Source organism: Sarcophilus harrisii, chromosome 1 (assembly GCF_902635505.1).
Source record: "Sarcophilus harrisii chromosome 1, mSarHar1.11, whole genome shotgun sequence".
Classification (NCBI taxonomy): Eukaryota; Metazoa; Chordata; class Mammalia; order Dasyuromorphia; family Dasyuridae; genus Sarcophilus; species Sarcophilus harrisii.
In genome coordinates this window covers 625,254,647-625,281,564 of record NC_045426.1, presented here as the reverse complement: position 1 = coordinate 625,281,564, position 26,918 = coordinate 625,254,647, and the positions used below count along the sequence as shown (strand labels likewise).

At 35.7% G+C, this 26,918-nt stretch overlaps 1 protein-coding gene across 3 annotated transcripts in view; it reads left to right on the top strand.

Annotated features, from left to right (window-relative positions):
• Nucleotides 1-26,918, top strand: part of ZFAT (zinc finger and AT-hook domain containing) — a 280,081-nt gene that overhangs the window by 184,099 nt on the left and 69,064 nt on the right. For all 3 annotated transcript variants that reach the window (XM_031947230.1, XM_031947231.1, XM_031947232.1), the window contains one exon: nucleotides 21,396-21,534. In XM_031947230.1, the coding sequence (XP_031803090.1) occupies nucleotides 21,396-21,534 (139 nt within the window). The remainder of the gene's footprint in view (nucleotides 1-21,395; nucleotides 21,535-26,918) is intronic.

The window sequence follows — 26,918 nt, the reverse complement described above, 5'->3', positions numbered from 1 at the left end:
CCAGAGTTGTAGTTAATATTTTTTTTTGGGGGGGGGGAAGGTTGGATCACAAGGGTTTTAAAAGAACCAACTATTGCTTTATTATTTTTTGTTGTTATTTCATATTGTGGAAGACATAATTGAGGCAATGAATAAACGAATGTGCCAATTACTATGTTAGATTCCATGGGTATAGTTACAAAATAGTCCCTGCATTCACAAAACTTAGTTTTGAATGTTCTGGGTTCACTCTCATATAGTCAGGCCTCCTACATTTATCCCTAAGGGTTTTAGGGTATCCTTGAAAGGTTTGGGGAGATCGCTTTTCTTACTGCTGTCTGTTTAAGCCCATACCAACTATATTCCACCCAGACTTTTATGTATGATGTTTAAAAAGTTCAAAAGACAATTTCTGGGTGAAGAGTCATTTTATCAGTAATGCTAACATTTTAATAAAAGAGGTCAGTGGCGTTCGAATGCCAAAATCATGGCTTATATGCCCCTCTTTTAAAGGGGTGTTCCTGAAGGTGACGATCAATTCTGATTTTTAACAATTAATGAGAGAATGGAATTATATTGAGGTGTGCATTTATTTCAAAGAGAGCCTGAGAGAGTGACATCATGTCAATTTTGGGCAAAAGACTATCTGTACACAAGTCACCTTTAGCCTTAGGCAATCTAAAAAAGGAATTTATATTCCTTTCTCAAGCCTGAGTAGAAGAGGAGAATGTTAGTCCTGTTTTCCATTAGTTCCTTCCCTCTTTCCCTTTCTCTCTCTTCCTTCCTTCTTCCCTTTATCCCTTCTTTCCCTCCCCTCTTTCCACATAGAGTATCATAACTTTATTACAGATGATCTTAAAAGCTTTTTTCTTTCTTCTTTTGGATCTTTTTTTTTTTTTTTTGGATCCCAAGATATCTTGGGGTTTACTGGAGAGATTTCTTTCTTAAGGAGAACTTTTAAAATAAAAACCATTGTGATTCTCATTGTTTAGTCACATATAAATCCCAGCCAAGCTCTATTTAGTCATTGTTTAGGTTGAAATTGATTCAAATTGAATGTAAATAGCAATCATTTCTGCTTTGGCCAGAAACCCCAAGGATCTTCCCCTCCCAAATTTATTTATTTATATATATATATATATATATATATATATATATATATATATATATATATATATATATATATATATTTTTTTTTTTTTTTGACTAGGAGAAAGAGGAGATTCTTTGCCTCAATTGCTACCTAGCCTTAATCACTGAATAGGTACAGCCTTAGCCAAACTGAGACCTGTTGAAGACTTTAGTCTTCTATTGTATCCAGGTCCATCTCCACTCATTCTGATCTATATCTGACTCAGAGGGCTCTGATCCTAAACAGCTCTCCCTCACTTAAATCAATTCACTTGTTACCCTTCCCTCGGACAAACAACAAGTTGATATAATGGACAGAGGGCTGGATCTGGAGTGTAGAAGAGTTGTGTTGAAATTTAAACTCAGATGTCTGCAATTTGTTAAGTGTTGGACAAGTTTATCATTCTCATTTGTTCTCATTTGTAAAATAAGATAATTAGTTGTGAGAATAAAATGAGATAATGTTTGTAAAGCACTTTGCAGACTTTCATGCACTGTATAAATGCCAGTTATTATTATTATTCACTTACTTAATCAATAGACATTTATTAAATACCTGCTGGGATATGAAAAGACTCAAAACACAGTCCCTACTTCTCACGGAGCTTAGTTAGAATCTTATACCAGAGATAACACACAAATACATACAAAGTAAGCTTTATTTGGGATAAAATAGAAATAATCAATGGACGGAAGACACCAAAGGAAGAGAGTTTGAAGAAGGCTTCCTGTAGAAGGCAGCATTTTAGTTGGGACTTAAATGAAGCAAGAAAGGTCAGTAGTCCCAGTGGAAGAGGGAGAATATTCCAGGCACTGGGGAGGGTGAGGCAGCCACCTGCCTTTCTGAGGCAGCCAGAGAGAATGTCTAGAGCTAAGAGATAGAGTGTATTGTTTGTGGAACATCAAGGAGGCAGTGTTACTCAATTGAAGAGTACAGGCAGTGTAAGAAAATTATGAAGTTGGGGAGGGGGTGAGATTATGGATGACTTTGAATGTCAAACAGAATGTTTTACATTTGCTCCTGCATGCAATAGGGAACTATTGAAATTTATAATAGGAAAGATAACATGGTCATTCCTGTCCTTTAGAAGATGGTTTGGAAATAAAGTTAGAAGCCAAGGATCAAAGTCTGTTTCTTGGGGTCCTATGATCTTGGATCAGTCTCCCAATTTCTGGAGGCAAAGAGGTCACTGAGCTTCCCCTGAGAGCACAGCTCTAGAAAATGGTTCAAAAGCCATGCTGACAAGCCAAAAAAAAAAAAAAAAAAAAAAACCCTCAGCCAATTAAAGAGCCTCCTCTTCACCCATCCTGAACCAGCTATAGATTAATCTCCACTGTCTCTCTGAGGTACTTTTCACTAATCCCAACTCTTTTAGAAGTGAGTTTCCTAGCTTCTCTACATGGGAAAGTTAGAGCTAGTAGGGATCTAAACATGTGCCAGACCATAATTGCATATTATTTGTAAATAATACTTTATTTTTTTCCCCAACTAAGTGATTAAATTTTTTAAAATATTGACATTTTTTAAAAATTGTTTTAAATTTTATCCCTCCCTCCCTCTCTCTTCCTTCCTCTCTGAGACAGTAAGCAATAGGTTATAAATGTGCAATCATATAAAACATTTCCATATTAATAATTTGGTACAAGAAGAATCAAACAAAACAAAAAAGAAAGAGTGAAAAATATTATGTTTCAGGCTCTATTCAGACAATATTGGTTTTATTTCTGGAGGCAAATAGCATGTTTCATCATCACAGTTACATAATCTAATGAGGCACAATTTACACATAACCGCCTCACCTTTCCCACTACACACAGAGGAGTAGTGGATAGAGAAGACAAAAATGGTAAATGAACCAAGAACAATCCATTAATCCATTAATATACCCCTTCCAGAGAAAGGGAAGGAGGGAGAAGAAACAGGGTGAGAGTTGTAGGGCTTAAAAATGAGTGGGTGGTCATGAGGATACACAGAGTTCTGGAGGACAGAATCATTGACTTAATTCCTTTTAGCCATGGCCTAGAGTACCTAAATTAAAACCCTGGCTCTATTAAATACCATATATGTAGCTTTTGGCAAATCATTTAATTTCTATATTTCAGCTTTCTTTACTATTAAGCGGGAAAGCACTACATCATGTGCCTCACAGGATTGTTATAAGGAAAGCACTTAGTAAACCTGAAGATTTTATGGATATGGGTGTTTTTCTTATTAGTTCCTATAATTTTATTATTAATTTCTATAATTAGTTGATGGTCCTGATTTAATTATTGTTATTTGTATAATTTTAACTATCTTGCTGGGGGGGAAAAACTTGGAGCCAGCTCTAAATAGATTATTTGTTAAAAATACTTTTTTATTCAAGTTATCCTCAAAGTCTTAATATGGTTTTAAACTTTGAGAATTTTAATAAACTTTAATTACTTATAACTGCATTGACATTTTTGTATACACTGTATGCCTATTTTTGCTTTTCATTGCTAAGTAAACATCTGATGCTAGTTCAGTCTGATATAATTACAGAATCTCAAAAAGTAGGAGGGTCTAAGAGTACACCTAGTCTAACTTGTAACTCCACTCCACTTTTCATTATCCCCTTCACATAGTTATCTGTCTCTAAGACTAGGGAAGAACTAATTCTTTCAAAGCAGCTGCTTCCACTTGGGATGGCTCAAATTTTCTTCATATTTAAATCTACTTCTCTGAAATATTCACCCATTGTTACAGTTTGAGTCCAGGCAGAAAAAAATTTTTAGCCTTTTTCAACAGGAGAGTCTTTTAGACACTGAAAGGCAGCTATTATATCCTCCTTCAGTTCTTGTTTCTCCGGCTTAAAACATCCTTGTTCTTCAACTGTTTCTGGATGCAAATCCCTCGTCTTTATGGTCAACAGAATCATAGACTCTCTGGATTGAAAAAGACCTCAGTGACCATATCTAGCCAACCCATATCTAAAAAAGACATGGCAAATCTGATATGGGGTCATCCAGCCTTTCCTTGAAGACTTCAATGAAGGGAAACCATTGTGTCTAAAGACTTCCCTAGGAAGCTTTTCTTGGTATTGAGCTAATCTCTGCCTCTGTAATATTCATCCAGTGTGATTCCATTTTTTGCTTCTGTTTTAGATTTTCAGGATCTTATATTAGCTATCCAATGTCTTAGTCCTCTAAGCTTTGCTTTGTGTCATCTGCAAATTTGATAAGAATACCAGCTAGTCATTTATCCAAATGTTAAATAGCATTTTACTAAACATGTCTTACAATGCAGCACTAGAAATCATTGACTGTTCTTTGAGCCTAGCTTCTCAGTACCTCTAATTTTTCTTTCTTTTTTCTAATTTTCTCTCAACTACCTCTAATTTGTTAGTGCTTTTATGAAAAAAAAATTGTAATATTGTAGCATATATGGTCTGATGAGAAGACAGGAAGACCATCATCTCTCTAGTACCACATACTAGCTTTAATTAATATTCCTTAAGGGAAGAACATTTTTAAGCTCATTGTCACACTGTTAATTCACATTGATATTAAAGTTCACTAAAATTTCCATGTGAATTCTAATCTCCCTGGACTATTCCTTTCCTGAACTTATAGGGTTAATTTTTTTGAGCCTAAATATAGGAGTTAATTTTATCCCAGCAAAGATTCAACTAATTAGATTTGCCTCATTGCTCTAGCCTGTTGAAATATTTTTTGTGTCTCGACACTGTCCAGGATAGAATGATCAACTCTTTCTTTCTCCCTCCTAACTTTGTGCCTTCTCCAGATTTGATAATAATGACATCCTTGTTGCTTGCCCAACTCATTGATAAAAAATGTTTGATAGATTCAAGGACATTTTGAAATCTTTTTGATAAGAATGATATCCTAAATTTATGCTTATCTGGCTTGGATATGACTGTAGTCGAGACAAATTATGAAGTCTAACCAAGAATTTTCTAGAATTAGTAGAAAACACAGATACTTCCACCAAAGACCTTCCACCAAATTCTTGGAAATACTCCACTAGAAAAGTCCTTTAATCTTGATTGTCTTTAAAATATAAAATAATATGAAAAGTAATGCAAGCTATTTTTTAGCCACTCACTAAAATTTTGTTAGGTTCCCACGTGGCTCAGAATTAATTTTTTTTTATTCCTTACTTGATTGGAGACTAGTTATCCCTGGGAATTAGTTGTCCCTAGGATGACTGATTAGGACTTCTTTTCTCCTAAGTAGATCTGAGTCCCTTAATAGTGCCCAGGAAAATGGTCTGCAGGGGACTGCATTAAAAGGCATATCATTTGCTAATTGATTTTGGAAAGATAAAAGAAGTTGACTTGTAAAAATCTGGCTATAGTAGATTATGGTGTTTTGCACTATCATTATTAGCATAAATCATTTTGGGAAAGCTTCAGAGGAAATAGCTCATGTATCTTATATCCCAGAGATGTATCAATAAATTAAAATGAAGCATTAAGTTGATTGCTCTGTGATATAACAAATTAAAAATACTAAATTCAGTCACCCTTCTAAATGTTATAATGCTACTAATTTTTCAACAGTCATTCTTCCCTTTATCTACTAAACAAAACCAACAATTTCAACAAGGTCAGTTAATCCATTTATGATTTAAAAAGCAGCAGCTATTCTTTTATTTCCTCAAAAATGATGGTTATAACATATCAGCATTTCATAGTGAATTCCTGCCTACTAGAAGCATTGCATTAACAATTCAAATATACTTTTATTCTCAAATTATGATTTTTGTGGTCCTCGTTCCCCTCCTTCCCTGACTGTCACAGTTCTGAGTAGTCTAATGTTCTATAATGTCTCCTGGGAAAACCAAGGGACAAAATGCAGTTACTTATTGTTTAGATCACAGAATCCCAGAGTTCATTGGACCAGAAACTTCAGGCAGGATTTAAGAATCCAGGGGCAGATTTGGAATAGGATGATGGAATTTAGAATGAAAATGAATTTTAGAATGTGATCTAGTCAGACTTTACCCATTTTGCAAGTGAAGAAACTGATGTCCATAGACATGAAAGGATTCTCAAAGGTCACACAAGGGAGTTGAGCCAGAATTCAAATCTCACTCCTGTTATAACAAAATTTTTAAAAGAACGAAAAAAAGTAGTTCAGTAAAACAAAATGTGACAGCAGCTTCATTTAATAGCACGTGCCACATGCTGCCTTCGTAATCTTTTATCTTTTCATTAAAAGAAGGAGCTGAATTTTTTCATTTATTCTCCAGGGCCAGTATGGTCATTATGATTACATAACTTTCACTTTTATTATTATTTTCATTTTTGTTATTGTAATTATTATATAATTTTCTTGGTTTTGCTTGCCTCACCCTGCATGAGTTCATGCAGATGTTTCCATGTTTCTCTGAACTTTTTGTATTCATTATGGCATATATAACAATAATACCTTATTCAAGTAATGTGAACTTTTTAGCCATTCCATGGTCTATGAGCACTTTCTTTGTTTTAAGTTATTTGCATTTGGCAAGTATTTACAAGGCACTAAAATAAATATTTAACTTAAATAGGATTTATCTTTCTACCTTTGAAGTCCTTGTGATATGTGCCTAGTTATGAAATCTCTGAATAAAAAGATATGAAGTTACTCACTTTTTAACTAAATTCCAATTATTATCAAGAATTAATGGATCAATTTATATCTCCACATAGTGGTACTTTTGCAAATATTCATCATGACCACTGGATTATGAGGTTACCATATTATGTCTCATGATAATAATGTTTCTTGTTGACCAACTCAGTCAACTACTTTGTCTCTCCAAGGAGAGTGTGTGAGTAACCCTTTCTTTTGGCTTTATATAATGAATAAAAATAATTAATATTTATATACCTCTTATATAATTTGAAGATTGCAAAATGCTTTACATAGGTTAACTCATTTTATTTTCACAACAACCCTACAAGGTAAGTGTTATTATTGTCCTCATTTTATAGATAAGAAAACTGAGCTAAAGCAAGTTTAAGTGACTTGCCTGGTCACATAGCTAATAAGTATTGAGGATGCAGGGAGAAAGGCTGTTGGAATAGTCTAAGAGAAAATATGATGGGATTTGAATAAAGAAATAGGATAAGATCTGAGAAATGTTGACCCAACATTGTCACTGCTGGGTCTGTGTCCCAAAGAGGTGATGAAAGAGTGAAAGGGACCTTATGTGCAAAAATTTTTGTAGCAGCTATTTTTGTGGTGGCAAAAAATTAGAAATTGAATGTATGCCCATCAATTGAAGAAAGGATACATAAATTATGGTATATGACTGTAATAGAATGCTATTGTTCTATAAGAAATGATGATTAGGCTGATTTCAGAAAAGGCTACAAAGACTTTAAATGAACTAATGTTGAGGGATTTGAGCAAAACAAGGAGAATATTGTACACAGAAACAGCAAGATTATGTATTGATCAACTGTGATAGACTTGGCTCTTTTCAGAAATACAGTACAGCCTTGGGATAGAAAATGCCATGATGATCCTGGGCAAGTTGCATAACCTCTGTCTGTTGCAATTTCTTCAGCCTACCTCCCAGAGTTGTTGTGAAGTTGAAAGGAGAATAACAACTTTAAAGTACTTAGTGAAATACCTGGCACATAGTAGGCACTTAATAAATGTTGATTTTCTTCCTTTTTTTCTTTCCTTCCTTTTGGACTGACTTGTACCTTGATCATACCTTGATCAGCAGTTGGTACTGGTGATAGCAAGAAAAGTGGGTAAATTTTCCACCAGAGTTGCTCCACTCAGTGATGGCTATGGGAATTGGTCTGCAAGCAGTTCAGGGGATCTGTGGGGAAATGTTCTTCCTGGGAGCTCTTGGTTTTTGGGTCTAAAGAGAAGTGGTGGTGGTGACTGACTGGTACATTTTACTTCTCTCTCCTTCAGGGGATCTTGCTGGTGCAAGCTTAGCAATGATAGTCGAAGTCATGAAATAGATTCTCAAGGGAGAGAGCCTTAGAGAGGGGACCTAACCTTAAGAAAGGAGAGCCTTAGGGGAGAGCCATATCTCAGGAGTTATAGGATGCTCTTGTCATGTCAAACAGCCCCCAACCAATATCTGTTCTTGTGTAATCAGCTAATCTCTGTTGATCTTTACAGCAACTCTGGGAGATAAGTTGAGAAAATTGTCACAGATAGAGATTACACAACTTGCCCAGGATCATTAAGACCATCATCCAGGAGAACTACTATGGAGTAGGGGGTTAGCCATTCTCATCAATTACATATAGTGAAATAATCGATGTAGTCTAGTTAAAACAATAGCCATGCACAATCAGTGCCTCTATTTCCTTTCTCTGATTTTCTTCTAAACTCTTGGCAATCTGGCATCCAAACTTCCTACTCCTGAGTGTCCTGAGAATACTCATTCTGAAGTTACCAGCATTCTCTTAATTGTGAAATCAAATGAAATCTTCTCAATGCTCATCCTTCCTGACCCTTCTGCAGCATTTATTTCTGTTGACCATCTTCTACTGTCTATTCCCTCCTGAGTTTAAAACTCTTATCATTCAGTCATCTAGGATTTATTAAGTGCCTTCTGTGTGCCTGGTACATGCAAAATGCTAGGAGTACAGAAAAAAAGGCAAAAAATAGTTTCTACTTCTAAGGAAAGTATTGGCTAATGGGGAAGATAAAAATAACTTTGTACAAACAACGTATTATATAGAGTAAAAATTGGGAATAATTTCAGAGAAAATACAGTAAGATTGAAAGGAGCATTGAGAAAGATTTCTTGCAAAAGGTGTGACTGGCTGAGACTTGAAGAGAGCCAAGGAAGCCAGAGAGCAAATTTGAAGGAGGGAGAGCATTCCAGGAAATGAAATTTAACCAGAGAAAATGTCTGTGGCTGAAAGATAGTGTCTTATTCAAGGAAGAGCAAAGAAGTCTCAGTGTCAGTGGACTGAAGATTATATGGGAGGAGGAAGGACAGAATTTAAGGTGTAAGAAGACTAAAAAGAAGGCATTAGATTATGAAGAGCTTTGAATGCAGAAGATTTTTTATTTGCTCCTGGGGTGGTAGAGAACTTATACAGAAATAGAAATTTTGAAAGAGTGAGATAAAGATAAAATCTTATTTGATACTGGAGCTTATAGGGAGCCACTAGAATTTGTTGAATAGAGAGATTACATGGTGATACTTTCAGTTTAGGAAAATCACTTTGTTGGTGGCTAGAGGATGGATTGGAATTGAGACAAACTTATGGCAGGCAGACCCCAATAGCTTTTACAGTAGTTCATGTGTGAGTAAATGGGATAAGTAGGGAAGATAATGTGATCAGTTTTAGATATGTTGAATTTGAGATGTCTATAGGAAATTTACTTTGAGATACTTAATAGGCAATTTGAGATATAAGACTTAAAGTCAGAAAATTAGAACTAGATAAATAGGTTTGAGAATCATCAGCCGAAAGGTGATAACAAATTGTGCTAATGGATGAGATTATCAAGTTAAATAGTATAAGAAAAGAAGAGAAGAGAGGAGAGAAGAGAATAGGAGAATAAAGACAAGACAGAGCAGGACAGGACTTAGGACAGAACCCTTTGGAATACCCACAGTTATTAGGTGTGATCTGAGTGAAATTGTTGGCAACTGAAAAGATCAATTAGATAAGTAGGAGAAAAGCTGGGAGGCAATAGTGTCCTGAAAATCTGCAGAGAAGAGTATCAAGAAGAGGATGATCATCATCAGCAGATTTTGCAGAAAGGTTAAGAAAGATGAGGACTGAGAAAAAAACAAGTTAATTTCAGCATATCTCAAATAGAACTTATTTCTTCCACTCCCAAATTCTACCCTTTTATGAGCTTCCCGTTTAGTATCAAGAGGAATAATATTCTAGTCATCCCGGTTTGAAAACTTGATGTCATCATCAGGTTTCTGTGATTCTTTCCTTTCTCCTCTTACCTGTCTGAACAGGCATTCTTCAGTACTTTTTGATAGATCTTTATCCATACATATAAGCTAACTGTGAATGTCCACCGTTCTTTTCTGAGTTCTCTTCACTCTTTATAATTTATCACTTGGTGATCTCAGGAGTTCTTAAAAGTTCAAATATCATCCCTATGCAGATGATCCCCTGATCCATTTATCAAGCCCTAGACATCTTAAACTCTCTGTATCCAAAATAGAACTCAATGGTTTTCTCATAAAAAAAACCTCTCCCCAATTCTGAAGTTACCTGTTACTATCTAGGGCACCACCCATTTTCCCCAGTCATGTAGTTTTGAAAACTTGTTATCTTTCCTTTTTCCTCTCACCCTATATATCTAATCAGTTACAAAATTTCCTGATTTATTTTCCTTAAAACATCTCTGACTTATACCCCATTTCTCCATTCATTTAGCCATTACCCTAATTCAGCCTCTTGCCAAGATTATTGCAATACCCTTTCAGGTATTTCCCTGCTGTTTATCTTTCCAAACTCTAATCCAGTCTTCAAGGTGGCTTTTTAAAGTATAGATCTGATTGTGTCTGTCCTCCCAATTCAAAAAACTCTATTGGTTCTCTTTTACCTCCAAGATCACATCTATATTCTTCTTTTTGATACATAAAGCCATTTATAAATAGATCCCTTCCTACCTTTCCATTCTTCTTAAATTCTACTCTCTTCTTCAGTGAGTCATTATGAACTACTTAAACATCTTCACACACGGTATTCCATCTCTTATCTCTTCTCTTTGCACTGACTGTTCCAAGATGTCGCCTTCCTACCTTTGCTTTTTGGAATCCCTAGCTTTCTTTAAGACTCAGCTCAAGAGAGCCTCTATTCCCAAGAAGTCTTACCTGGTGTTCCCATCTGCTAGTCATCCTCCCCCCCAACCCCCCAGCCCCAGGTTTCCATCTTTCCATTCTGTATTTATCTTGGAGGTCCTGATTTATTTTTCATATTTTCTTTATTAGACTTTTAAACATCTTTAGGGAAGAGCTTTTTTTTTTTTGCCTTTATCTGTATTTCCTGTGCTTAGCACAGTCACTTATTGATCGCTTAGTAAATTCTTGTTTGCTTGATTGTGACAAAACTTATATAGGTGGAAATTTCACAGGTGATTTTACTATTTTCCTATAGACATGCAGTAAGTTGTTTGTTCATTGAATAAATTATTAAACCTGAGAGGAAATTAAGAAGAATATTTAAGTTTTAATTTGCTGTTAATCATCTTTAATTAAGCGAGTTTAAAAAATGTTTTGTTTATTACTTATTTCCTACAGGTATGAGGCAGAAGGTTCATTTCCCTTTAATATTATTACATCTTATCATTCATCAAATATATCCCTTGACATTAATGCTTTTTTCCTTTCCAAATAATTTACAAAATAATTTGACTCATTCAAAATTTAATTGGCAAACATTTATTAAGTACCAGCGAGTACAATGCTGGATGTGGGGAGGGATATGAAGTCAGAAATGACTTAACATTGTCAAAATCTAGAAATGGATACATTGGAAGTAGGGGAAGGGGAGGACAGGATTCTGAAGCAAGTTTAAAGTATAAGTAACATGAATCTGATCATGTCTTCTCACTACTAGCATATTCTGGGGGAAAGTACAATTCTGGATTTCGAATCAAGGCTTTGGTTTGAATCTTGGTCTTCCTATTTAATATAACCAAGTTGTATTAAGTCCCTCCTAGCCTTGGTTTACCCATCTTTAAAGTGAGACAGTTGGATTAATTTTTCTTAGGAGTTTCTCTCAGCTCCAGATAATAAGAATTAGGGAGCTATCCCTAATAGTTTGAACCTGTTAGAATCAATTAGCTAAAAACATTTAGAATTAATTTCTCTGTTTCCTGATGCTGGGATTTGGGGGAAGGTGGGGAAACTAATTTTAAATGTTCTGCCAAGCTATCCTTCTGTTTCAGTCAGTCACTGAGCATTTATTAAGAACTATGCCAGACTATGTGCTAAGGACGGTGATATAAAGAAAGTAAAAAAGGGAAAAAATAAAAACCCAGTCACTGCCTTTCAGGCTCTCACAGTATAATGGCAGAGACCCCATGAAGATTACTATGTACAAATTATATACAAGATAAATAGAAAATAATTAATAAAGATAAAGCATCAGAATTAAGAGAAAGGTTGCTTGTGAAAGGTGTTATTTTAGTTGATAATTGAAAGAAATTAGGGAAGCTAGGAGGCAGAGATGAGGAGGAAGAGCATTCCAGGCATAGGAGACATTGACAGAAAATGCCCTGACCAAAGAGATGGAGTTTTTTGTTAAGCCTAATGGGAAAGGGACAATACTTGGAAGGAAAGTAGGCCCTAAAATTATTTTTAGCACAACCTCTGCCTTTAGTGTGATGCTTTGTAGAGTTGTAATAGCAAAATGATAAAACTTAATGTATTTATTGAAGCATTTTACCTTTATCAAAGAACTTTCAAAGTCATTATCTTTTTTATTTTTACAATCCAATAAAGTGCAATAAAGATAAATATCATTATCCCCATTTTACAGATGAGAATTGTTGTTTTTGTGTTTGTTCTTTGTTTTTGAAGAGGATCAGGGACATCAGGAGAATGATGTCTTACCTTGCCAAAGAATTGGATTTAAGTGAGGCAGAGCTGTGCAAAGTCATCCCCTTTACTCTTCCAGTCATCAGACATAGGTCAGGACAAGTAGACAACTAGAGATGGCCCCAACAGATGAGGAAATTAGGCGATGCAAGTGTTAACCCCTGAGAGCACTGAGACTAGGTGTCAGATCCCCTGACTTTTGCTCTATTTTATGTTCCTATATGCTGTCACTGTAATTAGAATGTCAAGACTCTTTGTCCATGGAACACAAAAGCACAGATGTTTCCAGTGCATCTTCAGAAAGGTACCACTTTTCTTCCCTTTCAGTGCTGCCTAGAGCCAACCCATAAAAGGAGAAGTAACCTAACCTTCTGTTTCTTTAACTGTGTCTTAACATAATGCAGAGTTGACTTTTTTGTTGGGAGGGAGAAAAAATGGATCAGAGTGAGATCTCTCTGTGGCAAAGTAGTGTATGGGAATCTAGTTACCTTGGAGTTTGCATGTTTCTCTGTGTTCCTTTATGTTCCATATGTCCTTGGGGAGCCCTGACCAGCAAACACTTATCACTGATAATGTCACAAGTTCAATACTGTTGGGATCTTCAGAGCACCTCCCTGGGGCCCTTTCCTGTTCTCTTAGGTGTTTTCAGAAGTCATGGAATTCTTTAAATCCAGGACTTTGAGATCCTTTCATTTGACATAGAACAGTGTGGCTATATCAGAGTGAAATTGTTCCAGATAAAAGTTTTGTGAACCTCAAGCTAATATAGGTCATATTCTATTACTCTAGTAGGAAAGAGCCTTGTAACAGAGATTGTTCTATGACATATTTCTCTATCCCAGCCATTGGCCCTCTTATTTTGAGTCATGCCCAAATTATCTTGTATTGAATAATCTCTTTGAGTTGGTTGTCTCAGAGTAAGTGACCTTCACTGCATTCACATCCCAAATTCACTTGCATAACATACAGACATGTTGTTAGCCTATCTTTTTATTGCTATAGTGTATTGGAATCAAATTACTGAACCATGAAACAGAGGTTACAGAAAACTTATTTATGGTACAGGAATGCACCCCTGTCTCTTTGACTCTACTGTGTCCTCCTTGGCTATTAATGTTTTGTCACCTTTGGAGAGGGAGATTGTCATCTTACAAAGAGGCAAGTCTCTCCTTTTGGCCTTCCAACAATTTGATGTATTCATGGGACCATAAAGCCATACTTTGTTGTACAAACAAAACTGTATATCGCCTCCTGAGCTTTCTTATAACTATGCTCACAAGACATTCTATTCTACCTTTACTCTTTTCAAGGGCATTATTCAGCTACAGGAATTTTTTTTTTATTCCTGCATATTGTAATTGAAATTGCTTGTTAACTTTATATTCTTGAATATTACTTTTCTTAATTGTTTCCAAACACTACCAGAATTCAAATTCAGGTATTTTGTTTTGGGATAAATTTAGTTCCTATGTTGAATACACAACACCACTTAGAATCACAGAATGTAAGAGCTATAGTGGGCCTTGGAGATAAGGAAAGAAATAGTTCATTCAAGGTTACATCAGCTTACAAGTGGCCAAATCAGAATTTGATCCCAAATTTTACATTGGGACATTTGGCGAAGGAAAGATTAGACCATGTATTGGTTTTGTGGAATTCTAATTTTCAAAGATTTAATATTCATAGATGTTCTTTTTCTTTTTACAAAATGTAAAGTGCTATATACAAATGTTAGCTAGCTACTATAGCATTTTGAAATTTGGAGTCAAGACATGGGTACAAATCTTGCTCCTGACAAACAGCAAGAAGGTGATTCTGAACAAGTCACTTCATCATCACTTGTTTGTGGTCCTTTGTACCGACTTCCCGGCACACTCATAGTGCATCCTATCATTATAGAATCCTGCCCTTCCTGAAAGCTCAGCCCAGTGCTTACCTTCTGCTTCTGGCCTTTCTGCGTCCTCCCAAACTGCTAGGGCCCCTCTCCTAGCTATGTATTATTTACCTGTGTTATATTTACTTTGTACTCCTAGCTCATATATGTATGTGTGTCCTATGTGTGTAACTGTACATGTAATTTGTTTATTATTGTTTGCCCATTGTTCTTGAAGAGGAGGGGATGTCATGACATGCAAGTGAATTGGATTTAAGTGAGGGAGGGCTGCCTCACTTTGCCCTCCAGAGCCTTCTGGGACTAGTGGCCAGATATAGATCAGGATGATTAGAGATGGCCCTGGATGTAATGGAAGACCTTTGGCCTTTTTAAGTTAAGTTTTTCAATAGGTCTCACTTTGACTGAGGACCTAACCATTCAGTGATTAAGACTAGCAATTGAGACAAAGAATGTCCTCTTTCTTTCACCTCATTCAAAACAAAAAATTTAAATAAATAAATTATTTATCCTTCATTTTTTCTAAATATTTATGTAAGTATTGACTCCCCTGTTAGGAACTCTAGGGAAGTTTCTGTATTATTTTTGGTGTTTGTTGAACTTTAGAGATAGCAGCAATATTGAAGAAAATTCTGCTTGTATCAAATTACTTATTTGAATATTTCCTTTATTATGATTATGTGCATGAAATTTGGCATATTCTAGGCCTACATGAATGATATTCTGGCAAGTTTTTATTTTAATTGTTTGGTTTTAATCCTTTTTTTTTTTTTTTTTTTTTTTGAATCATAGAATCTAAGGTTTGGGGGGGGGGTGTTAAAGAGACCGAGCCTCTTTCCAATTCATGAATCACATTGACAACATCTCAGGATAGTGATCATTAAACTTCTGTGTAGCAATCTCTAGTAACAGGAAACTCACTTCCTTTTCAGGCAGTGCATTTCATTTTTGTACAGCTAAATTGAAAAAAAAAATGATTGATAAATTGAAAATTGTTTTATTGACAGAGTTCAGTTTTGAAGTGCAGATATTTTATTTTTATCCTTTTGGCTTCTCTAGTCAATCTCACAACTTTGTAAAATACGTCCTAGTAAGTAAAATTTCTTGTCCAAATTGATATACAAATCAATGCTAATATTCGGGCTGCAAGACCCTGGCTTTAAAAGTTGGATTTCTTTTGGCTGCAATTTAGTTGTAATTGTGACAGAGATATAATTCACATGATGTTTATGTTTGTCCTGTTTCCTAGAATTTTCTATTTAATAGACTTAGGTAAGTGTAACTTTTATTCATTGTATCTTTTGAGAATCAGAATCTTAAAATATAGCCTTAAACTTCTCTTTCTCTCTCCACCATTTACCCCCAAAATAAAAAAAGAAAATCAGAAAAAAAAATTGAGGACGCTTTTGTGACATAGCTCCCTTTTAACTTTTCCTGTTCCTTCACTGTGAAGGCTGTTACCAGCCTTATTGGGTAGTTGGAGGTAGCAAATTTGCAATACTAGAGTAGTCAAATGAAGCACCAATTGTGGAGGCAATCAATGCTTTGGATAGAGTATTAATTCTATACAAATCTCTTCTAACTCAGAAATATTAGGTTATTATTTAGTATCCTTTTTGAACCAAACATTTTTGTTTTGACTTTGCACACTTTACTCTGTTTTGGCTAATAATGGTCTTGCAAAGTTTCTCTGAAAGTGACCCATGTTGTCCCTTCTTATATTATAATATTATTCCATTATATTCATGTGTTTTGATTTATTCAACCTTTCTCCAATTAATAGACCCATTCTTAATTTCTTGATCTTTGCCACTACAAAAATAGAGCTGTTATAAATGTTTTTGTATACATTCATTTTTTTCCCCTCTTCTTTTATTTCTTTGGATTATAGGTCTTGTAGTGATATTTTTTTTAATTTTATTTTATTTTTAATAGCCTTTTATTTACAGGATATATGCATGGGTAACTTTACAGCATTAACAATTGCCAAACCTCTTGTTCCAATTTTTCACCTCTTACCCCCACCCTCCCTAGATGGCAGGATGACCAGTAGATGTTAAATATATTAAAATATAAATTAGATACACAATAAGTATACATGACCAAAATGTTATTTTGCTGTACAAACTCTGAAATATTGTACAATTAGCTTGTGAAGGAAATCAAAAATGCAGGTGTGCATAAATATAGGGATTGGGAATTCAATGTAATGGTTTTTACTCATCTCCCAGAGTTCTTTTTCTGGGCATAGCTGGTTCAGTTCATTACTGCTCCATTGGAAATGATTTAGTTGATCTCGTTGCTGAGGATGGCCTGGTCCATCAGAACTGGTCATCATATAGTATTGTTGTTGAAGTATATAATGATCTCCTGGTCCTGCTCATTTCACTCAGCATCAGTTCGTGTAAGTCTCTCCAGGCCTTTCTGAAATTATCCTGTTGGTCATTTCTTACAGAACAGTAATATTCCATAATATTCATATACCACAATTTATTCAGCCATTCTCCAACTGATGGACATCCATTCAGTTTCCAGTTTTAGCCACTACAAAAGGGCTGCCACAAACATTCGTGCACATACAGGTCCCTTTCCCTTCTTTATAATCTCTTTGGGATATAATCCCAGTAGTAACACTGCTGGATCAAAGGGTATGCCCAGTTTGATAACTTTTTGAGCATAGTTCCAAACCACTCTCCAAAATGGTTGGGTTCGTTCACAACTCCACCAACAATGCATCAATGTCCCAGTTTTCCCACATCCCCTCCAACAATCATCATTATTTTTCCTGTCATCTTAGCCAATCTGACAGGTGTGTAGTGAGTATCTTAGAGTTGTCTTAATTTGCATTTCTCTGATTAATAATGACTTGGAGCATCTTTTCATATGACTAGAAATAGTTTCAATTTCTTCATCTGAGAATTGTCTGTTCATATCCTTTGACCATTTTTCAATTGGAGAATGGCTTGATTTTTATAAATTAGAGTTAATTTTCTATATATTTTGGAAATGAGGCCTTTATCAGAACCTTTGACTGTAAAAATATTTTCCCAGTTTATTGCTTCTCTTCTAATCTTGTCTGCATTAGTTTTGTTTGTACAAAAACTTTTCAGTTTGGTATAATCGAAATTTTCTATTTTGTGATCAGTAATGATCTCTAGTTCTGCTTTGGTCATAAAGACCTTCCCCTTCCACAGGTCTGAGAGGTAAACTATCCTTTGTTCCTCTAATTTATTAATAATTTCATTCTTTATGCCTAGGTCATGAACCCATTTTGACCTTATCTTGGTGTACGGCGTTAAGTATGGATCAATGCCTTGTTTCTGCCATATTAGTTTCCAATTTTCCCAGCAATTTTTATCAAACAGTAAGTTCTTATCCCCAAAGCTGGGATCTTTGGGTTTGTCAAAGACTAGGTTGCTATATTTGTTGACTGTTTTATCCCTTGAACCTAATCTATTCCACTGATCAACTAATCTATTCCTTAGCCAATACCAAATAGTTTTGGTAATTGCTGCTCTATAATATAATTTTAGATCTGGTACAGCTAAGCCACCTTCATTTGATTTTTTTTTCATTAATTCCCTTGAAGTTCTTGACCTTTTGTTTTTCCATATGAACTTTGTTGTTATTTTTCTAGGTCATTAAAATAGTTTTTGGGACTCTGATTGGTATAGCGCTAAATAAATAGATTAGTTTAGGTAATATTGTCATCTTTATTATATTTGCTCGCCCTATCCAAGAGCATTTAATATTTTTCCAATTGGTTAGATCCGACTTAATTTGTGTGTCTTGTAGTGATATTGATGGGACAAAGGTTTATGCAAAGTTTAGTGACTTTTAGCTACTATAGCATTTTGAAATTTGGAGTCAAGACATGGGTATAAATCTTGCTCCTGACAAACAGCAAGAAGGTGATTCTGAACAAGTCACTTCATCATCACTTGTTTGTGGTCCTTTGTACCGACTTCTCGGCACACTCATAGTGCATCCTATCATTATAGAATCCTGCCCTTCCTGAAAGCTCAGCCCAATGCTTACCTTCTGCTTCTGGCCTTTCTGCGTCCTCTCAAACTGCTAGGGCAGTTTCCAGAACTGCTTTCCAGAATTGCCTGGATCAATTCACAACTCTACTACTGATGTATTAATGTACCTATTTTCCCAGAGTCCTTCAATATTTATAATTTCCCTTTTTTTGTTATCTTTGTCAATTTGATGGGTATGAGGTGGAATCTCAGACTTTCTTTAACTTACATTGTTATGATTATTAGTGTGGGGAGGATTTTTTTCAAATGGCAGTTGATTACTTAGATTTATTCCTTTGAGACCTACCTGTTTGTATCTTTTAGCCATTTATTAATTGGGGAGTGGCTTCAATTTTTATAAATTTGAATTAGTTCCTTGTGTATCTTTGAAGTGAGACATTTATCAGAAGAACTTGCAACAAAGATTACGCTGTCCTCTTCTCCCCCAGCAACTTTTATTTGGCTACATTAGGTTTTTATTTTTGTATAAAAACTTTAAAATTTTTCTATAATTGTATTTTAGATAATTGTTCATTCTATGTTCTTCTGTCCATCAAAAATGTAATTTCTTCTTTGCTCCTCTTGTCTGTTTATGAAATGATTTTTTGGTGTCTGAATCATATATCTCTTTAGAACTAATCTAGTCTCTAGTATGAGTGTTAAATCTCAACCTAATTTGTCAGACAGCTTTTTGATTTTTATTAGAGATTTTGTCCAATAGTAAGTTCTTATCTTTTTTCAATCAACCCTCATCACCCCCTTGGATTTGAATTCTTTGCCACTACAAAACAAGCTGCTTTAAACATTTTCACAGTATGTAGGACTTATTGAACATTATGTTAATAGGTTCATTTCTTTCTGTATTATATGTAATTAATCTGTTCCACTGATTAACTTCTCTTTCTTTCCCTCTCTTTAGTACCAAATCATTTTTATGATTATTGTTTTGTAATATAGTTTAAGGCCTGTTTTCTTTCTACTACATCTGACTGGTATGGAATGTTATGTAATGGTATGATAGTTTTTAATATTTAACCTTTTTTTGGAGGGGTGGGGAAGTTTCTTCTTCAAAAATTGTTGCTCCTGAATGCAGAATTAATCCTAACAATTTCTTAAAAGGGGCCAACCCCATATTGATACTTTTAGCTTTTCTCCAAAATTACTTGTGTAAGAAAGTTTCATTTCAATTTATCAGACTCTTATTAAACTCTTATCCTGTATGAAATCCTATAGAAATGACTTGGTAAAGAACAACATGGTCTTTGCCCTTAGAGAACTTATACTCTACTGGGGGCTGGCCAAAAGTTAGCTATGATAGCCTCCCAAGTTAAGTATTATACAAAGTAGGATTGTAATGAGCAATTGTGGTAGAAATGATGGACTGAAACAGCATTTAGATAGTTTGAGGAAGTTTGACTTTCAACAAGTAGGAATTAGGAGAGAGGGTAAAGAATGGCTCTTCTGAGTATAAATGCATAAAGGGAGGAAGATAGGGAAGGGCAGGTCAGAGAAAGAATAGAAAGGCAAAAGGTATCAAAGATTTACTTTTTTTTCTCTAGAGAATCTGTTTTAATGGAAAATGCTGTTAGAACTTAGTCCTTTATTCACTGTTCAACAGAAAAAGAGGTAGAAATGCCTTTTTTGTTGTTATTAGTTTTTTAAGGAAAGCCTTTGGTTTAAAAACCTGGCTCTGATTTAATAAAAAAATATTGGAAAAAATCTTTTCTAAGAAATTAACCACATAGTATATTTTTAAATAACCATCCTTCTATAACCATCCTTGTGATTCAGAAGTGAGAGGAATCAGGAGAACATTGCACACAGTAATAACAAGATTATATGATGATTAACTGTGGTGGACATGATTTTTCTCAACAATGCTGTGATTCAAGGCAGTTCCAGTAGATTTGAAATGCAAAATGTCATTCACATCCAGAGAGAGAACTATGGAGATTGAATGTGGATTGAAGCGTATTTTTACCTTTTGTTTGTTAGCTTTTTCTTTCTTGGGTTTTTTCCCCTGTTGGCCTGATTTTTCTTGCACAATATGATAAATAAGGAAATATGTTTTAAAAGAGTGCACATAGTTAACCTATATCAGATTGCTTACGATCTTGGGGAGGGAGTAGTAAGGGGAGGAGGAAGAAAAACTTGGAGCACAGAGTCTTATAAAAATGAAGATTGAAAAATATCTTTACATGTATTTGGAAAAATGACATACTATTGAGGAAAAAAGTTGAGACTCAATTGGTTTTAGAGATAGAAATCTTAGAGGTAATCAAGCCAGTCTGTTTTATAAATGAGGAAACTGTGGTCCAGAGAAGTAATATGATATGCCCAAGTTTAAACAACTACTTAGAGGCAATGCTAATAGAACCCAAGTTTCCTGCTCCAAAACCATTCCATCTACTCTGTTGCCTCCTAAAGTGATTGCTTTACTTATTTTAGGAATATTGGTTCTGGAACACTTATCATGGTATGCTGAGAGTCAAAAGGCTTGGGCTGTAGGCCAGGTCAACCATTTCCTCGCTATGTGATCTTAACAAATAAGGCATTTAACTTTTTTTTACTCTTTTTTTTTTTTTTTTAAATTTCTAAGATGAGAGAATTGGACCTTATTTTCTTTCTGGGTATATGTCTCTCCTTTTTACACAGTCTCCCTCTCTCTCACTGATCTTAGCTTTTAACATTCTGTGATTGTATGATTTCAGGATCATCAAGCAAAATAATTATTTAAAACTGTTTTTAAAATTCATTAAAACACATAAATATTGATTTTTGTTTGAAGGACATTACCACTTTGTTGACTTGTTTTCCTCTAATTGGACTCTTTCTGTTTCTGCAGCCTTTCCGTTGTGCACATTGTCATTATTCTTGCAATATATCTGGTTCTCTGAAGAGACATTACAATAGGAAGCATCCCAATGAAGACTATGTCAATGTAGGAACTGGAGAACTTGCTGCTGATGCCCTGATACAGCAAGGTGAGGTTTCTTCTACTAACAAAACCCCAAATCTCTTTGGAGAATTTCTGGAACAGTCAGTTAAGATTAGGAAATAATTTTTTTTTACAGGAACTTTTTACCAAGTTCCAAAGGCTTCTGATTTCTTCAGAAAGAGGCCTGCTTTTATTGAAATAGATTATACAATCTCCATATTTTCATGAATTACCAAAGTGTTTTTTTTTTATTTAATTTAAAAAGAACATTATCTGTTGACCAGCTTTCTGAAGAAAGCTACGCCAAATTTAGCTAGACTGGTCCTTGCATGACAGAGAAGCAATCAATTGCTCAGACTATATTTCAAAGATTTGATAAGATCTTCCAGGGTTTTTGTTACACTTACATACTTTTTGAGTACCTGGTGTCATAGCTATGTAACAGTACATCGGAAGAGAATCTCAGTGGTGGAAGAAATATAGAAATGAAGTGAACCCAGTAACTTTTGGTCAATATCACCATATGAGGATTTTCACCAAACAAACTTTTATTAGGTGCTCTCTATGGTAAGTAAGTTATACTAATAGCTAAGGATACACTAAGATTAATAAGAAAATTGGCCCAGCCATAAGGACCTCATAATTAAAAGATCAATAGACATATATAGATATGTATAATACAAATTAGAATTTAAATTCATCAAAGAAAAAGCTCTGTGGAAAAACGGTAGAGAGAACTTTTTAAGTGTATGGTATCATGAGAGGTTTAACTGAGGAGATGGTATTTTGAACTGGACATATAGCTGGATTGTGAGTGAACAGAATTAGCGTTATAGTTGAAGAGTATTCCAGGTATGGGAAACAACATGAGTGATGACACACAGGAAAATTTGGAATATGCTTTAGGTAAGATAAATAATTGCAATGTATAGCTTGATATTGTGAGATACAATTTGAAAGGTAGATGGAGGGCTTTGAATTTGGATTTTATTCAATAAGCGATATGAAATCTTTGAGGGTTTTGATCAGTGAAATAAAAATCATAGCAATGCTTTAGGAATGATAATAAGTAGCATGAGTGGAATTGTTTTGAAGGGCAATCTGAGATCCTATTAGAAAGATGTGTCTGGGATTGTTTCCTTAAATTAATACTTACTTTCTAATCAAATCTCATTTATCTTATTGTTCCTTTCAATATTAAATCCCTTCTTTCAGTTAAGAAAATTTTCTGATAAGGAACAACTAGGTGGTACAGTGGATAGAGTACCAGCTCTGAAGTCAAGAAGACCTGAGTTCAAATGTGACCTCAGACACTAGCTATGTGACCCTGGGCAAGTCACTTAATCCTGATTCCCTCCAATTTTTTTTTTTTCTAATAAGATTTTTTTTCTTTTCCTTTTGTTTTTTCCCTCCCTCCCTCCTTCCCTTCCTTCCTTCCTTCCTTTAAAAAAAAAAAAAACAATTTACCAATGCAGAGCTTTTCTTCATAGCCAAGAATGCATGATGTTGGCTTGTGAAATTTAGTAGTCATATTTATTGATAAGTAAAAAGAATAACTTACACTTCATCCTATGCAGTTTTGTATCCATAACTACTCAGTCCAAAGTGGAGATGGCTTTGTGATCTCCCCTCCAGAGACAAGCAATGTTTAACCTCTGAATTAAAAGCACAAAATAATAAGATTTAGATATGGAAAGAACTTTGGAAATTACCTAGGTCAGTATTCTCATTTTATTGATGGATGAATGAATGAAAGAATGACACTTAGTTACTTAATGTGATTATTAATGTATGCAAAGCATTCTACTAAACTCTTGGGAATAGAAATAGAAGAAGAAAGTCCTTGCTCTCAAGGAGTATGCATTTAATAGAAGAGATACCTGCTATGGAAGATTTCAGTCATGATGGAGACTTCTCATGGTCAACAAAGCAGATGTTGATACCTCGTTTAATGCCATTTCCATTGACAAAATGATAGTGATTTCTGAAATGGAACGCTTTGATAGTGCTGAGAGCTCTGATGACAAGAACTTTCTTTTCTAAGTCTTTGGTACCTCCAGCTATCAAACCTCCAGGAGAAGTTTCCAGGTTGGATCTCCACAGGGTTGCTTCCCATGATGATGGTTTAGCAGACTGAGTTAGAAGTAGCATTGTGGTTCCCAATGGTTCTTGAGTTCACAGTCCTGGACTGTCCCCCTTAGCATTTGAAGGTAAAAGGTAGGAAAAGCAGTGGTGGTTGTTTGACTTACCTGATATGTGCTTCCTATTATCTTTTTCTCAGGATAACTTGCTATTTCAGTTAGAGGTGTTTGACTGTCCCTATGGCAATTTATGACAGTTGATGAGGATGGCTTACAACCTTTGCACAAAAATGGAAAGTGAGGGTCAGCCTTGTAAGTAGGAGCGGTGATTTTTGGAGGTGCTGCCATTCCCAGATCTCTTCTGTCTGACTGTTAGGGACATTTGATGAGCAGTTGTTGCTGGTGGTCATGAGGAAGGGGACACTTTTCCACAATTATTTCTCTTCTCAGTGATGACTGTGGATTGCTGGGAGAGAAGCAAGTCTGGCTGTTTGTGGGATACGTGGCTTTTGCAAGGCTCTAGGATTCTATCCTAGGCTCTCTCCATCACTTTCCCAAGTCATAGAGCTGGCAGTGGCTGGCATTTGGGCAATCTCGCATCTAGAGCTCAATTTGCAGTAAATCCAACTAACACAGGGAAGAGATGGGATACAGACTTAAACTCTACTGCTCTCCTCATGCTTCATGTTCTTAAAATAAAGTGAGGTCCTGCAGGAAGATCAGGCCACTCTCATAGTCAGGAGGAGAAGTGACAAAGAGTTGAACAAGGCTGTGGTATGAGTAAAGAAAGGGGAGTAGATTTAAGAGCTGTTGAGGAAATGCAATTGGCAAGACTTATTAGCAACTGACTGGATATACAAAGTCAATGAGAATAGAGTTAAGGATGTCTCTGAGATTGCAAGAAAGGGGAAGGGGAAGAATGATGGTGTTATCATCAACAGAAATAGGGAAGACAGGAAGACCAGAGGGCTTGGCAGTGGGGATAGTAAGTATTATTTTGAATATGATGAGTTTGAAGCTTGTTATAATAGTAAAGAGCTGGTGATATAGAACCAGAATTTAATGTGTGTGTATATATAAATCTAGTAGTCATCTACATAGAGAAGATAATTGAACACATAGTTATTAATAAGGTCACTATCAAGGAGGGCATAATGAGAGAGAAGAGGGTCCTGGGCAGAGCCCTCGCTCCAGAGGATTGTTGTCAAGAGTGGTATAAAAATAAGCTTTTCTTCGTATGGAGCACAGAAACACCTCTGTGACATTGTGCCACCTGCCACGTAGAATTATGGAGACAGCATTTTGTAAATCTAACCGAAGTGTAGAAAAGTAAGTTTCTATCATTATTTATAAGAGACATTAGACATCACATATTCCAGCTGCCTCATATCCTATAATAAGTAGAAACAGGACCATTTCATTTGACCTACAAAGCATATTCCCTCCATGTGGCCTGTCCATAGAAATATCAGAGTCCTTAGACTGCCCCACTGGGTCAGGGGGGCCTGGTTGCCGATCGGAGCAGGAGCCGCCCCAAGGAGTGCCGAGGCTGTTGGAGGGTATCCCTGAGGGAAGTGTTCCTCCCTTGGGGATCCCTGTGCCAGGTCATGGAGGACCGAGATCTTCATCAGCTTCAGACCGAGCAGCTTTTAACTTGTTGTGTGTAGTAACTCACACCTCTGGATGGCCCCTGGAACATCGGAATCAGAGCAAGGTAAAGTTCCAACTTGAGGCAAAGAGATATGGGATTGTCAGAGTGCCTGCCGTCCCTCAGAACAGCAGCTACTTCAGAGTTTTCTCCCTGACTTGGTGAATTGGCAGCTTGGTGGACTTTGGGGGACTTCGGGGGACTTCAGACACAAGATGAACGATGTAGAACTTCATACTGGCTTTGGCAATGATGTCACTTTCTCGGAATCTGTTTCCTTAGATATGCTATGGGCCTGGTAATGACTTGTACTGCCTGTTATTTGGAACTGTTGTGAGGAATGCAAGCACCTGGCAAACCGCGGAGAGCTAAATAATCGTGGACGCTTAGCCATTTAGCGATCCATTCAGAGACCACTTGTAAAGTACCTGCTGTTTGAAGCGTGCTTTCTGGACTCTGAATAGGGCTCCTCTGAGACCCCCTGCCAGATTTCATGGGGAGCTTCTGAGTCATGGAAGTATTTGTTCAGAGACATTTTAACTAATCACAGCAGACAAGATCTGGTCTTTACATTGAAAAGCCTATTTTTTATTTTTTTTGTTTCTTTTCTTGGCACATGATTATCTTCTTTTCATGAAGTCTTTGAGCCTATATTGCTGGCATAAAAAGAAGTGATGTCTTATATCTGAATTTTGATCATTTCCTTGGAAGAAAGTATTCTTGCAATATGCATTATTTTAATTTTAATTTAGACTTCTATTTAAACCCTGTGACTATTTAAAGCAAAAAGCAATTTTATAAATCCACTAAACAAATCAGAGAACTGTGATTTATGAGCCTGCTGTTGGAAATCTTGTATACACTGCAAGTTTTCTGATTTTGAGTGATGCTCCGCTTATATTAATGGGCCATGAAGTGAATCCGAGTGTAAGAAAAATGAACTGACCAACCCTTCAGCACTCTTTGTAAGGAGGTTGGTATGGTGACATACAAGAACTGTCTGAGAAGTTCAGAGAAATTCTAAAGCAATTCATTGGAGGTAAAGGGAAGATGCCACATTGGTTTACCTTTAACGAATTGATTGTGATGGCTACAGTTTCTTTAGAGCCAGTTTTTCCTGTGAATTTTGGAACTAGTTGTTCAGATTGTTTCTGCTTGTTGAATTAAAGCAACAGTGTAGTTTGATAAGTTTTTCTACTAGTGTGGCAGGGCCAGTGATATGTGGTTGAACCTGGTACCTATGGAGACTTCTATGCCAGGAAGCCTGACAGGTAGCTTCTTCTAATCCCAAATCCCCAATATTCTTCCCACCTCTCACCTCATACACTTAGAATCTTTTCTGTCATACAGAGTTATGGAACAGTATGGTTAGTGGTTGGACAGAAGTTCTCATTTTTTAAATTTTTACATAGTTCTTAACTACCCCATATTTAAGACTAAGAAGTGAAGGGAAAATAAGGGATTATAATCCTACCTCTTTAATCTTCAATAATTTTTATTTCTCATTTTTAAAATGAGCAGGTTGGGCTTAAATAATCTCCATATCTTCACATTTTTAAAGCCATTGCATGGCCACTCATTGGATCCCCAAACATCCTTCCACTGAGCTCAGTCATTGGCCATTCTCTGTCTCCAGAACTAGAATCTGAACCCACATTCCCCTTCTCTAAGTCCAGTGTTTTTCCCACTAAACCATTTTCT